This window comes from Aythya ferina (assembly GCF_964211825.1).
Source record: "Aythya ferina genome assembly, chromosome: 4".
NCBI classification, from domain to species: Eukaryota; Metazoa; Chordata; class Aves; order Anseriformes; family Anatidae; genus Aythya; species Aythya ferina.
The window spans coordinates 41,308,556-41,324,593 of NC_140300.1; the positions used below are offsets into that span (position 1 = coordinate 41,308,556).

Sequence of the window (16,038 nt, forward strand, 5' to 3'; positions counted from 1 at the left end):
CTGTAATACTTGCCTTTTGGTCATAAACCAAGCATGACTACAGCCCTCTTCTCTGCTTTTCACCCAGCCTCTGGAGATGTGAAAGAAATGAGCACAGAGGACAAGCACAGCACAATGTATTTCTACTGCAGAAAGCTTTAACACCTTGAATTTTGTGGCATGCATGAGCAGAAGTGTAACAGTACGCTGTTCTGTTTTGAAACAGTAATAGCTTTACATTTTTGAATAAGTTTCCTTTATTTAAAAATGAAATCTAGGAGTCCAGTAAGTCTGAAGTCTACCAGCATTTCAGTTTTTCGGTGTACATTTAAATCTATGCCCTGTATTTAAACTCAAGGAAACCTGCTGTCGGCACATCAATATAAGTCACAGCAGGCTCTAGTACTGAGCCCACTGCCAGTGAGCTTAGAACTGCATGCAAAAACATCACATCCTTTTTAGCAATATGAGAAACTGCAGTATTCTTGTAACTGTAGCCCAAGATATCTTCAGTTCCAAGAGTTAAAAAATGTTCTACTTCAGAGGTGGAAATTGACTGGCATTATAAAACAGGTTACAGATTTAGCTAAATTTCTGAATAATAATTAGGCTCAAAAGGTTAAATGGGTGCTAAATTGTGAGCAAGTTGTTAAAGTTTTTCATAGGAATCACAATGTTTCTTACTGCACAATGAAGGATGAGTGAGTGGTGAAGCCATCCAACCCCTTGAATAACTAGAATTTTCAGTGGACAGAAAAGCAATGGCAGTTAACTAACTGAACCATTTTCATGTTTTCAGTCCTTACAACTTCCTTTCCAACATACTTGAAATACCATCCACAAAGTAAATAGTAATTGTCCTGCAGCAAAGAATTAGTTCATTGAATTAGTTAATAGTCCTTCTGTCTCTGTTAATGGTTAGGGATAATTATTATACAATACAACAATAGTAGAAGTTACAAAATGTCAAGTTCAACAGCTTCTTAAGAAACTGCAATGTAATAGTGATGTGTCCAGTAACACAGAAATCCTATAGAATCTGAAACGTGGATCACATGAAAAGAAGAAATAAATTGGTACAAAATGAGAATGTTGATAATCCAGAAAAGGATGTTTGGATAGGATGAAAATAGGAAGAAAAAAAAAAAAAAAAGAACAAAAACAGGGAAAAAAAGAGCTGTAAGGGAAAATAAAACTAGAAGGCAGACAGAGAACTGGGTATTACACAGCGGTGGAAGAAGTAACAGCCTCTCATAGAGAGAGAGTCAGAGAAAGATTATGAAAGTGGAAGAAAGAATAAGACCTTGGAACTATGTCAAGTTCCAAGATGAGGCAAAAAGATTAGAATAACAGCTAAAACAGATAATATCCCTGCTAGAATTTGACAAGAAGGAAGCCAAAGGAAGGAGCTGAATAATTTATATATCAGGGTAGAAAAATCCAGTTTGAAGTGTTCAGGAGATAAATGACCCTGGCATCTGAGGGGAAGGACCATCAGCTCTACACTGCATATATTGCCAAGTGACAACCTCGTGAAGCACACGTACCCTTCTTCAGGCTTAGGGCCTTGGATACAGGAGGCTAGGACCAGGACACTTCATGTCTCTTTCTCTCCATCTCATCTTTATAATGGAAACAAGCCCACACACAGTTTCTAGCTCTCATTTATAGAAATCAGGAAGAAAACAACACCCAGTGCTATACAGGGAAATGTAAAGAAGGAGCAACCTGAACAACTGCTACAATGAAGCATTAATTACCGCAGTCATTGCTCTGAAGGTCTGATGTCATCAAATTCTGGACAGTACAACCTAACCAGTGCAGAAAACATAATCCATTTATTGAATCAGGCCAAATTCACTGCAGTTTCTACAGTTCCTTAAGAATAAAAGGTCAACTCCCTTCTACTGCGACAAGTCAGTATGCAAGAAACAGCAGGCTCCCCTGCTACTGGTGAGTGAAAAGACAGAAGGTAAAAGCGTGTTGTGCACACTTTGAAAAAGCATTCTAGGACATAATTCCACATATATTCAAACACAGCAAGAAAGGAATCCATAAAAAGGAGTTAGATATTTTCTTCTATACTCATCACCTTTAAAGCTGCTGTTTCTCTTATTGTTCTTGTTCACTGATTCTTACTCTTTTCTTATCCTATATTTTACATGAACCAACACTATTCCTTCCATGTTCCTATAAACAAATTATTTTCTAACACAGGCAACAGTCGTGATTATTGAAGCATAATGTAACAAAGTACTCATATCCTATTTTTCATCAACTGCTTCTGTGACAGTGTCTCCATATCACTGTATCAAAACCTTAGAAGCACAGGATCAATATCAGCTTCTAGTTTCTGGAACACAAACCACACACGGATATTTCTTGGTTGACTTTCAGTGACCTGCAGCAGCAAAACAGGAGCTTACATAGCTGTACTGGGTCTGACTGGGATGTTAGCTTTCCCTGCAGCAGCCCATACAGTGCAGTGCTCTGCACTTGTAGCTGGAACAGCAGTGGGATCACGCCAGTGTTGTGTCTGCTGCTGAGCAGTGCTGGCACAGCATCGGGCCTTTCTCTAACACTCCTAGGGGGTGGGCAAAAAAGTGAGAAGAGGAACATCATCAGGGCAGCTGACCTAAACCAACCAAAGGGATATTCCATACCATACGATGTCACTCTCAGCAATAAAAGGTGGAAACAGGAAGAAGAGGGGAGGGGTGGGCTCTCATTGTGAACATGTCAGTCCTCCTCCTGAACACTGGCTACGTGCGTCGAGGCCCTGCTTCAAAGACGTGGTCAAGCATCGCTCATTTGTGGGAAGTATTTTTTTTCCTCTGCGCTTCCACATAGCCTTTGTTTTGTTTTGTTTTTCCTTTTCCCTTTTTTTTCTTTAGTTAAATTATTTAGTTAATAATAATCTTTCCTTAATAATTATTATTTTTGTCCCCTTTAATTAAATTATCCTTATCTCAACCCATGAATTATTCTTTACTTTACTTCTTCCCCTCCTCATCTAAGGAGGGGGAGTGAGAGAGCGGTTGTGGTGCTTAGCTGCCTAGCACAGTAAAACTACCACAACAGCACAGCTGAGCCTATTGGTAACAAGGAGGAGCAGAAGAACACTGTGATATGAAGACCAAAGGTAGGCTCAGTCCTTGCTAAGGTTAAACAAGACATTAACAAAACAGCATTACATTCCTTTACTTGGTAATCCTTAATTAGTCCACAAGAGAGTTCTACAGGGAAACAAGCATTTAAAAAAAAAAAAAAAAAAAAAAAAAAAGTTTGCCACTACTGTAATTAATATGCCTAAAAACTCTTCCTGTGGATTTATAGGTTGTCTGGGTAGATTAGGAACATCTCAAAGGACCAAAATATCAGATTCCTGGCTTAAAACGGGGAAAATAAATAAATAAATAAGAAAATAGAACTTATCAGTGATTTCAGTATTCATGTTTTCTTGCTTATTTAGATTAGCCATCTTTCTCATTTATCCTTGAGGTACACATGGTAATAAAGTATGTTGCATTTTATCTTCCTGTTCAGTATACATTTTTAATCTTTACAAATATATTCAGCATATACTTTATTCTTCACTTTTCATTGCTTCATAATTTCTTTATAATTTACTCGTATCTTGGAGAAAACAACCTCAATCCCATTATAGTATCAGTTGTATAACATTTGAAAACAAGTGTTACAATGAAAGCAAACTGTCTTTCATCCAGTTAACTCAATCTGTGATTTTAACATGTTTTGTACTATTTGGACATCTTTCCCACTGGAGAGAATTAATGTAATTAGTCTGCATACAGTATATGCACATCTCACTCATCTAAGAAATCAATGCAGTACGACATAGCAGCGCTGAGTTTAACCGTGAATTACCTCATCTCATCTGTTTCATATATTAAGTGTATAACCCTAAAACCTTGAAGCCCACACTCCTCACAGTGAAGTCAAAATGAATGGCTTACAGGAATAGTTTGGGGAGCCTTATACCTTATCCGCCTCTCAGTTATTGTAACCTCTATTACCAGTAGACAAATATGAAATTACACATGAAGTAAAAGCTAACATATTGCTGACATGAAGTTATTAAATAAAACCAATAGATTTTCTTTGGTATAGAATTTTAACTAGTAAATCAAGACAGACTGTGCTACAAAGCTTTCATCTTAAATCAGAGGACAAGCAATCACAACTGCACGTTAAAATACATGTCAGCCACACAATCCAATGTTGAAAAAAAAAAAAGACAAGAAGCACATGATGCAGTCATCTGTAACAACATGAAGGAATGCTGTTTTTGGCACTGTGCACTATTACAAATAAGTTCCTGATCTATGCTGAACTTGGCTCTCATTCAGCTCTGTATTCTGAAAGAATATCACTAACACTACTCCTTTTTAAAAACTTTCCCAGAGAAAGTGTACTGACAGTGATTGCAAAATAAAGATGATTAAATTATGCCTTTGGAGGGCTCTGCTTAAATATAAACGGTTTTTATGTGAATTACACCAAAAAGATACTTTTTTGAAATAACATTTCGTTAGAACTACTCTTTAAGCCTATGAACTTCGCAATCTCACTCTACCTACTCTCAGCATCTAAGGGTTTTACCAGTTGTGTGGAAGCTTCCAAATATCATTCCTGGTCAACTTTCCAAGACATCCTGAGTAATAGATTAATAAAACCAGAATAAAGCAAATCTTAAACAGATTATTGCATTGGAGGGACATATCACTGCCTTCTCATGCTGAGAGCCTGAAAGAGTTCTAGGAACTTAACTGACATGTCTGCTCCAGAGCACAAGCTGCAGTCCTGCCATAGGGAACTCAATAATTAAATGGCTAAATTTAGAACTGAAAATAAGGAAGTCAATTTATATGACTAGCTAGTACTTGACAAGCCATATGTCAGAGTGCTGTAGGTCAGGCAGCCTCTACTGTGAACGTGGATGCGGGGAAATGGCATAAGGAAGATACAAACACCATTCCCTTTTTCCACACCACTGTCACTTGCTCCTCCTCCACCCCCTCACCTGCAGATGATACAGTAGAGCCAAGCCCTTGTTCAAGGCTTCAAGAAGGGAGCCCTAAGCACACAATTATCAAGACCTGTCTCCAGATCCTTGTACCCAATGGTATCAACAAGTCCAAGAACCTAAGGCATTTGCACTGCAAGTATATAAGATACCTACCTGCACATTAGAATCATAAATATGAGCTAGTAGTAACCAAAAAGAGAGAAAAAAGATGTAGTGAAGGAAGACTTACAAATCATCTTTAACTTAAAAAAAAAAGTTGAATAAATAAATCCAGACTTGCTTCAGTACAAGTTCAGGCACTTCCGTGCCATGGTCTCAAGCACACAATTACATAATAATCCTACTTAAAAATCGCATGTGGAAAAAATATATTTTCATGGTATTAGACATTAGACTATGTTCTGTATTCTGGAAACTCTGATCAAGGAAACACAAACTGTTTAATATTCAGTTGATGGAATCAGCAGTTATGGTTTGGCCACAAAGAGCTAAAAGAAAGCACTTTTTAATACTTATCTTGGTAACACTAATGGCTAAGCCCTATCTCACACTCTTTTGCTGGTATGCAAAAACAACTTGCAAGAAAACATGACTCTAGGCCCGGTCTCCACCTTCTAACTTTTAACACGTTTGCATAGTTATACACAACCACTCACTAAAATGGCCACTGCGCCATTTTGTTAGCAAGCAGTTTACCTTACTCCCCATCTGCCAATCTCAAGAAAACAAAAAAGTCCAGCAAGTTCTAGCTGCAACCCATGGCTTTCTGCAAAGGGGTCTCAAAGGCAGCTGGTAGAGGGACAGCCTAAGGCCAGCAATATCCATGGCCTTCAGGCCACACAACCCACCCCCCCACAGGCAGTAATGTGGGAAGAACTACTTGGAGGGGTGAGGAAACCACACAATAACTAATGATCCTCAATCTTTTAATGAAAGAAAAGTTTCATTCTGTTCATACTTCTTGCTCGAGTTCTATGGAGGACTTCAGTCTCTAAAAAATTTCACTCTTTACTCATTTGGAAATGCTTGCTGATTTATTGGACTAAAATATATTCTCATCTCTGGTCTGGGAAGAGAAAAGCAGCTTGGATTCTCTAATTATTTTTTTTATTTTTTTTTTTTTAAAAAAGGTCATCACAACACAGAATGCCAGGAATATATTGATGCAAGGGAATGAATCAAAATGGGAACACCTGACTTTGAACATTTCCAAAGTTTAATTTATTTTAAACCACTGCCAAAAAGCAACATTTTTTCCCTTGACACTATTTTCTGATTCACACTTAAGCATGTCTTTTATAATTCCGAGAGGCATAACAGCCAGCTATATATCAAATTGAAAGCTGTAGTTTCAAATATTCCATTCCCCATTTTATAAGCTACAACAATATCACTTAATAGGCAAGAGCTGGCTTCGTTCACTGTGGAAAGGAAAATATATATTCCTTTAAAAGTAGAACATCTGAGTATTTACTGTTTTGGAACTCCTGCATGACTGGAAAGAGAAAGAGTCAGCAATGTTTTAGAACACCACTTCATTGAGGAGACACTTCACACTGTTCCATATATCACTGGTTGTTCTAAGGGGAAAAAATGTCATGTCATGTTCCCCCCCCCACCCCCCCCTTTTTTTTTTTTTGAAAAGTAATCAACTTTCAACAGTAAACAGAAATGCATACAGACTTGATACCACACTTCTTTCCTTTTTATTTATTTGAACTGTCCAGCTCTTAAAATTACTCCCAACTTAAAACTGTGCTTATTTAAAAATGAGAGCATTCGGTCAAAAACACCTTAAAAAGAAAAAATCTCGTTTTATACAAAACCTCCTCCACAGAAATGGTAAGAGGTTTAGAAAGTCAAGTTTAGAGATACCTTAAACAGTAAGATGTCGTCATTCTACCACTCCATCAGAAAATTATTTTGCAGTTGCAGGCAGGCTTCAATGTGTATCTTCAGGACTGTCCTGGAAGGCAGTTGTGATGATTTAGGTAATTCCACACAGCATCCAGCATCAGGGAGAACCTATAACTTCCTCTCAGGGATGGGAACTGCTTGCTGACAGTTGGTCTTGCCAGAACATTAGAGGTAGGGATAATCATCTTAAAGGGGAGAAATACAGAATTCAGTGCCAAACTGCCCTCTCTTTAGCGACCTCTTCCATCGAGCAGAGTGATGGAAACATGAAGCCACAAACCTATTAAAGCAGGGTCACCTAGACAATCCTGACTCGTGATGAGCACAGAGATTAAGTAACAACCAGAGCAGCTACCAGAAGGTCATGGAATCATGGTTCATATTTTCTTGGTCAGAATTTCTAGAATACAGAGGATCATTCCTGTCAATAACGTATTTTAACCTGCCAAGTTTACACATGAATTATGTTACTTTATTCGTAAGATTGAAGACCCCATTTTCAGGCTACATTCTTCTAGACAGTGAGCAGGAAGGACTGTTCAAGATGCACTGCTCCAAATGTCTGCTTTAGGAATACAGCTGAACAGTAAAGTGATTGCTATAAAGATTCTCTCAACTGTGAACTTTATACTCATAGATAAACACCTAAAAGGAACATGGGGAATAAAGCATGTAATAAAAAAACACAGAGTATGCAATTAAGGAATCAAGTAACAAATTAATTACATTCAACCTCATCCTCAGTTTATCTAATTTGTAGGAATTAGATTATGTACTCAAAGCCTCATTTGAAGAAGAATGAATTTTTTTTCCTTCATTTAATAGAAAACCATTTCTCTGTAGAGTACTGTTGAACAGGAATGAAAGCATTCAAATTAGCTTGCATGTCTGTAAAGAAGGTTTGGATCCCTGTTATTTAAAAGTGACAGCTGACAAAAAGCATCACCACAAAAAGTCCAAACAATACTCTCAGATTCTTCCAAGTTTTGGACGAAGATAAAATTGTCGGCACTAGGAGGTCAAACGTATATCCAAATTATTTTGAACACCAAGCAGGAAGAAACCAAAGACATTTTTCTCCCAATGACTGTCTGAACTGAGTTTTCAAATGCAACGGTAGCGATATAGAAGCTAAAAGCAGAGACTGTTTGCAGATTTAGACCAAAGATATTTACGTCTACTACAGATATTTGGGTGGAGAGAGCTCTAGGGGGAAGGAATAAAATATAGAAATAAGCATCTCCATGAATAAACACTAAGTTTCCATTTTCTCCAGGCTGTTCTACAGTAAGAACAGAGATGCAGTACTGAATGACATGAGAGCCCCATTCTCGCCAAATGAGTAATTCAGAATGTCTCAGGTGTGACCTTACTTGAAGGACCAGCATGAGACACCATATCATAGAAAAACAAGAAGCCCAAAACTACCAATAAGGAAAGAAATGAGAACAGTTGCAGTTACAGTGCACCTCCACAGCATCAACACACAGTACAGATCATGCCATCTCCTGGAAGCCTTACTGTCATGGTGAGCTAATATAGTCGGTCTTGCTAGGGAAAGATATGCTGCATCTCTACAGATTCAGAGGCAGAAACCCTTACCAGATGCTTTACTCTCAACTCTCTATGGAGTTTCCAGAACTGGTAGGAAGCTATACTGACATAACTTGTCTTGGAGTAGAGAGACAGATGACCATGTCTTCTCTTCTCATATAACATGTAAGGAAGAGAAGTTCTGAACTTTCTTGCAGGTCTTTTATTTTTGTGTCTGTGACACAATTTGGATATATCTCGTCATTTCAAAATGACCAGACCCTCAGTTCAATAATCCTAGATCCACTACTTGTGCTTTAAAAAAAAAGAAAACAAGCAAAAAAAATAGAATTAAAAAAAAATGAAATGCTTTTGTCTTTATTAACAAGATGAGGCATAGGGAAAAGCTGTATTTTCTTCCTGATTTACAATCTGCCAGATACAACTTAGCGTATTTATTTGTATTTCCTTTCCTGGGAATAACCCTTCTTTCTCAGTAGAAAATAGCTTGAACAGAAATAATTTTTATTTCAGAACTAAGCAACATGTCAAATAAAAGCAAATATGTGTGTATATATATATGTGTGTGTGTATATAAAATCTTCTCCCCAGGCCACAGACTGCATACATTTCCTAGCAGAGGCTATCAAGCTTCCTTACAAAGGTCAAACTTCAGTGGTATTTAAACCCTCTGATTATTATTAATAGCCTGTGACTTGGCCCATGGTGCCTTTTCCATGACGTACCAGCCTTTTGCAATGCTTGTGCAGAACCCCATACATCTGCACAGCAGCCCAGGCGGAGCACTCAGATGGCTTTCATCTCCAAGCCCACAGCCTTGCCTGGGACCCTGGGCCAAGCACTGGCAGCTGGGGAACCATCCTGCCACAGCTATGCTGCAACCACATCAACCCAGTTAGCTACACTTAAGCTCACAAAAGCAAAAACACCATACCTTTGTGTTGTAGAGTACACAGAATGTCACAGGATTTGAAGCTTTTGTTGCCTCGTATTTAATTCCCACCTACAATTTTCCCCGACCTACATTATTAAAGAATTAATTGAAATGTTTAAAGTGTTTAGTGTTAACACAGGTAAAAATACACTTTTTCCATTTCCACATAACCATCTTTTTGATTAGGCTAGACAAACACCTAAGTTTTAATCATGTCTGTTGAAGCATTAATTATTTCATCGCCACAGGAATTCTGTTTGTGTCCTAATTAGTTTGTGAGCACAGTTCTCAATCTTAAAATTACTTCAAAAAATATTGTAACTTATAAAGTGGAGCTTTTTTCATAAGCTAGATAAAAAACTGATAACCAGCACCAGAAAGCCTCAGATCCCGTGTTCTTTACATGATCATAGTATGATCATTTGTGACTAGAAATAGATTCCAAGACAAAAGGCAGCAAATACCAATCCCTTAACACCATATAAATATCTACCTATCTATATACATATATATATGTGTATATATAAATATATGTGTGTATATATATATGTGTGTGTATATATATATGTATATATATATATGTATATACATATATGTGTGTGTGTATATATATATACGTATACATATATGTATATACATATATATATGTATATATATATGTATATACATATACGTATACATATATGTATATACATATATATATGTATATATATATATGTATATACATATATGTATACATGTATATATATATACACACACACACGTATATGATTGGTCTTAAAAGTGGTCAGTGAGATCCACAGGACCAAACAGTATTTTCAAGGTACTGGAAGCTGACTTTGCTCCGCCATGTATGTGCACTGTAGATCAAGAAGAAAAAAACGTCTGATAGAAAAAACTTCAGGAACACAAATGTGCTTCCATGAGCCTAACAAAAAAAAAAAAAAAAAAAAAAAAGCTGCCATATTTGTTCAGTAAGGACGGATGCACAGGAAGTCTGAAATATTCCAGTCAATAACTTGGCTTCAGATAGTTGACGCATGTTCAGCACTTCAGACATAAATCCTTACTCCATAAATCCTGAATAAAATATACTAAAAGAAAAAAAAAAAAAAAAAAAAAAAAAAGACAGGGTTGACACATGTAAAAGAGAAAGCAGACACACAGGAATACCTATACCATCCTAATGCTTCCTCCTCTGCTTTTTAATCCCTTTCTTCACACATCAAGACTTCAGAAAAAAAAATTTCTGCACTACCAAGTAAGTCTCAGAGCAAACTAATCAACTTGCTAATAAACTTGAGGGTTGCTTGAGACAGCCATGCCTGGCTATTCAAGTCAGGTTGATGAGAGCTAAATCTGTCAAAGCATTAATAAAGCACAGCCCAAATAACCATGATTACTCACTGGACTATTGATAAAACAGTCTTGCTCCTCAAAACACCAAAACTTCCATCAGTAAAACAGATTGTATATTGCATTTATTTCTCCAAAATTCCAGTTAGTTGGCCACTAACTGAATCCCATTATGCCCTTGAACTGCATTGACATTACAACTCAAAATGTCCCATTAGATTTTAAGGCTCTTTATTTAACTTTCCTATGTATCTGGGAGATATACATAAGAAGGACTGGGCCAGCTAAAAGCAGTTCCACCTACTGGTTCCGAAATGGTGTGTTGCTAAGTGTTTTAAAAGGTTTTTGTTTGTTTTGTCTTTTTAAGGGAACAAATGAGTTGCTTTCCTTTCACCTCAAGTTGGTATCACATCAGCAAGGCACTATCATCAAAATAACTCCTGCAAAAAGGAGACAGAGAGAGCAGCTGCAGATTCTTCATAATCACTGGTAAATCTGCTCAAAGCAGTAGCACTGCATCCCCTGATTCCTACTCCGATGAAATCAAACCACCCGATACTGGTAGGACACAGGGGCTTGTCACTCAGGTACCACGCTGTGGTAGTATCTGCAAGGCACTTAGCAGAAATAGAATTAATTGTCATCCTCTAAAGAGTTGATCCATTAGCACTCGTGTGTTAAGCTGTGATAAAACGGAGACATCACTGGCAATGCTGAGGCATATCTTCTCTCATGGGAATACTTCAGAATGTTCTTATATTAGGAAAGCTTTTATACCCTTCTGAAACAGTACAGAGATCCATTTTTGTTTCATGAGCTTGTGTGTTCCACATCTGTTCTACTCTTTATAAATATTGCTGTAAAGGAAAGGTCACTGACAGAACTCTAAGGATGCGTTCAATATCAAGCAGACTTTTTAAACAGTCAAGAGGAGACAAAGTCTGAGAACTTGGGGAAGTCAAGAGCAAACAAAAGGCCAGATGCATGTGATTAAACGAACAAACACCCAGGGTGTTAGCTGGAATTTTTATTGAGAGTTCAAGGAAAATCTTAAAGCGGGAGGCAGGAGACAACCCTCTCCCAAACCCAGCAATTCTTTTTAAAGCATCAAATATGCCATTGATTCCTTCTTTCTGTAAAGACAGTAAGTCGTGTGCATGATGTCAGCTACAGGTTTCCCACACACACATCTCTTATTTCTTTTAAACTTCTGTTAGGTAGGATAAAGCTCTAAGTATCATCAAGTGCAAGTTTGATTGATGCAGGTAAAATTTTCAGCTTTTAAAAAAAAAAAAAAAAAAAAGCATTCAACAGCCTAAATAAAAATAAAATGAAGTCAGTAACTTAACCAATCCTGTAATATGCCTGTTATTAGTTTTAGCAACATTCTACAGAAGCAGGCATGTAATAACAGATTTTAATTCTTTCTCTGACAAAACTCTTCTGCATTGACCAAATGAGTAGAAATTCATAATACAGAAGAAAATAAAAAGAGAAAGCTCTAAAAGTAAGTAATAGGAAGGTGAAGAGTTAACAGGTTTTACAGAGGAAGCCACATGTCACAAGTTTATTAGAGTTATCTGAAGCATTCAGCATGTTTTACAAGGTCCTTCACCAATTGTTTGGAAAAACTACCCTGCAAAGGTATAAAGGGCAGAAGTCCTGCATTAACAGATGTCCAGGATTAAGGATGTGTATAGTTGGTAACATTTGCTAGTGCAAAGAAAGAGACCCAAATCTGAAACTGAAGGCAGAGCTGTAGGGTCTCACTACCCTCACAAACCACATGAAAATGTATTAAATAAAATGCAGTGCTGATAAGCGCAAGCTGTGCACATATGACAAAACACAACCACTTTTTTAACACTGGACTTAAAATTAGCTATCACCACTCAGGAAATAAGTGGTGGCACTGTGAAGAGCTCAGTTCTCAGAGCTGATGAGGAAAAAAAAAAGAAATAATAAATATTAGTGGTTAATAGAGATAGTGAAGGAGAAAGCACTATTTTATCCTCAACACTCATTAGTTGCTACTAAAAAACTAAATTTAAGGCTAGAATACAAAATGAACTTATAATTTAGAGACACTCAACTTATTCAAAGCAAAAGTCCCATTAAAATTCAGGGTAAGAGAGAGGTTTAGAAAACGGGGGCTTTTTTCCCTCTTGGTACAGCCAGGAGCCCATGGAAGCATGACTACCCTTTGCTGCAATTTAGCTGAGCTCCCCTCCTTTGGTTTTCATGCCACCTTCCTAAACAGCCTTCTAGTCCCAGTGTAACCAGGACCATGTGCTCACCACATTTGTCCCCACGCCAATAAAAAAAAAATAAAAAACAACCCACAGAAGTCACCTCTCATCCCCACCAAGTCATGGCAGCTGGCTTACAGTTAGGTTCTCCAGAAGAAGAAAATGGCCCCTTGCCTGATGCATTTTTCTGCAGCCATAGTATATCCTCCTAACTCAGTCCAGCTCAGCGGAAAGAAAAGAAAGGGCGTGGACAGAGCAAAACCACCCTTCATGCTTCACTTTGCAAAGGCAAGTAGCATAGATCAGGCTACACACAAACTTCAGAGCCACTGCAGTAGGAAGTACTACAGAAATTATAAAAATAAAAACAGAAGCAAAAGAGAAGTTGATAGGATCATCTGGGATGCAATTCAAAGAGCAGTACACTGATGTATATATGCACATACAGCTCCTCTCCTCCCTTCTGCTAAACACAGCCTTCAGTAATGAGTAACTATGTGGTGCAGCAAGCACTGACTAGCCGGAAGAGTCTTTGATGGTAAAGCAAGATGCAACTACCACCAAGTTTCTCGAGCTGGCTGGTACCAATCGCTGTGCTGCTGCAAGATGATTCAAGCTTCTCTGGTTTCTCTTCTCTCACCATCCGGCTCATAGAAGTCTAAACTGAGGTTAATCAGCAGTCCCTGGCTTCAAAATCCTGTTTTAGACCAAAAATAAAAGCAAGCTTTGTCCTCAGTGAATTGCTGCAGTAGAGTGGGTTTTCTTAGGATTAGTTAACATTAGCATAATGTTAGCATAATGCTCATTTGGCTGGTAAGCTACAATTTACTTGAAGAGATTGCTGCTGCCATCTACTGACAGTTTATAAACAGGAGTACACAGTAACTTACTTTATTGTGAAAGTAGACAAATTTTTCAGTAGAGAAGCCCAGTATGCACAAGCTGGTAGCCAGGCTACATTATTTGTCCAGCAGGATATAGAATCAAGAACAATATTTCACAGTTCTATGATTGATATCACACACAGGTTGCTTTCAGTGAAGAAATGGTTTAGCAACAGTGTCCTGACAACCTAGTTCCTGGTTTAAAAAAAAAAAAAAAGAAAGAAAGAAAGAAAGAAAAAGACTCAACCCATGTGTTTTGATTTTAGAAAGAGCTGGAGGGGAAGGAAAGATGAGTGTGTTCCTTTAACTGCTATTCACTCAACACTAAAAAAAAAAAAAGTATTCTATTTCAGAGCTCTATCTTTAACTTCACATTTTCCTCTTAGAAGTAATAACCCAGTTCTGATGAACATAATCTGAAGTGTCATAATCAAGCGCTCTGATTGATACTTTTATCTTCCTACCGTTTCTGTCACTGGAACACGTTGTGAAGTGAAACAGTTCTGCAGGCCAAGCAGCATTTCCACTTCTATTCAATACCACAATACGAGGACTTGTACTTCAAAACACAAAATAAAGTGTTTTCATGATTCTCTTCTGTGGAAAAGTGTTGAAGATTGATGGATTATAGCAAGAGTCATAGCTTAGTGTAGCATGCCAGTCCACTTATGTTATTAGTCTTTCTCCTTCCCTAGGTTTCTTTCATGCGTTGAGAAGGAATTCACTGAGATAACTGCAAACTATTTTGGTTGCAACCTACTCAGAAACCGCTACATGTTGCCCACTCAGCACTTGCACACATAACTTCAAAGTCTTCTTTGTTTCCAATAACACACCCATCAGGTTTCTATTAGCAAAACCAGACAGGAAAGTTACTTTTTTGCAAGAATTAATTGATATAACCACATCTTATCCTTCCCAAGATCAGGAAAACAATCTTCCAGTAACTGAAAACACAAGGTAAGATGAACCCAGTTCAGAGTTTCAGGTGACAAAGAGCTAGAACGGAAGTGTTCCATCTTAAAAAGAATCTGCAGAACAGACAGCGAAAACACAAATACTTAGAAACATATTCTGACTGAAAGTGAGATGCTGAAGTCAATGAAACAAGTCACAGGAAGGGAAGTGATGTTCACTTCAGCCATCAAAAGCAATGGGAGGAAGAACTTGACAGGAAAGATTAAGCAGCTGTTTGATTCACGCTGAAATTGAATTCACGGCCAAATGCACAGGAAGAGATCTCTGAAAGGCAAGGTGAAAGCAGAGTTTGGGCAAGCCAGTACTGAAGCTGATCTAGATGCAATTTAGCACTGAAGAACATGCAGTGTTATGCTACCTTTTTCCCTATATATACTTCAACTCTGGATACGGCATCCCACAAATCCTCAAAAGAAATAAATTTGAAGGAAGTAGTTGAAAATGACTGAGAGAAAGCAGAGAAACAGAAATCAGAAGTGTCAGTCAGGTGCAGGAACAAGAGAGACACTTCTTAGCTCTTGTTAGAAAAGGTCATTCAAAGGAGATCAGTAAAACCCGGGATGCAACTGCAATAGATGCTACTGTAAACAAAGTAGTAATAAACTCCAGATATCAAAGAGGCAAAGCAGGTGAGTTGAGGACAGGTAGGCACACAACAGGGAGGATTAAAGCATGCTTATTCCATAAAAGAGCTAGAGGAAAGAAAGATTAAGGAACAAGTTAAACAAGAGGTCAAAGTAGACGCTAAAGAAAGGCAAGAGACGGAAAGGAATTATCAAAGCAGGCACAGGTTAAAAGGTCTGCCTCTGACAGCAGTAGAAGCAAAGGGAGGGCTTCGCTATCTGGAGAGTAAGTCAGTAATATCTGGAGGCAGGAAGGAGAAGCAGCAAGAGAAATGAAGGAATAAAAGACAGCAGGAAGGCAGTAGGGATTGCCAGGATCTTATTAAGCTAGGAGAAAAAGAGAAAGTCTTTCAGGTCATAGTAAAAACAGGAGTAAATAATTACTCTCATAACTCAGTAGTTATAAAGTGCATTTCCAAGTACTGTTGGAAATACAAGTGCCACAAGTCAGCTCGTACACCTCAGTGGCACTGCACAGGCCCTCAGTAAAAAAAACCTCAGTGAGCACTTGCCA

General features: G+C 37.8%; 1 protein-coding gene across 12 annotated transcripts in view; it reads right to left on the reverse strand.

Annotated features, from left to right (window-relative positions):
* INPP4B (inositol polyphosphate-4-phosphatase type II B) overlaps positions 1 to 16,038 on the reverse strand; it is a 303,375-nt gene that overhangs the window by 234,727 nt on the left and 52,610 nt on the right. The window contains exon 3 of one of the 12 annotated variants that reach the window (XM_084516570.1): positions 6,905 to 6,995. The exons of 10 other annotated variants lie outside the window; for them this stretch is intronic. Coding sequence is in view for 1 of the 2 variants with exons in the window: in XM_084516576.1 (XP_084372702.1) it covers positions 13,178 to 13,222 (45 nt within the window). In the remaining variant the exon portion in view is untranslated. Of the gene's footprint in view, positions 1 to 6,904; positions 6,996 to 13,177; positions 13,250 to 16,038 lie in introns of those variants that run through there. One more of the 12 variants, XM_084516576.1, reaches the window with a different exon arrangement.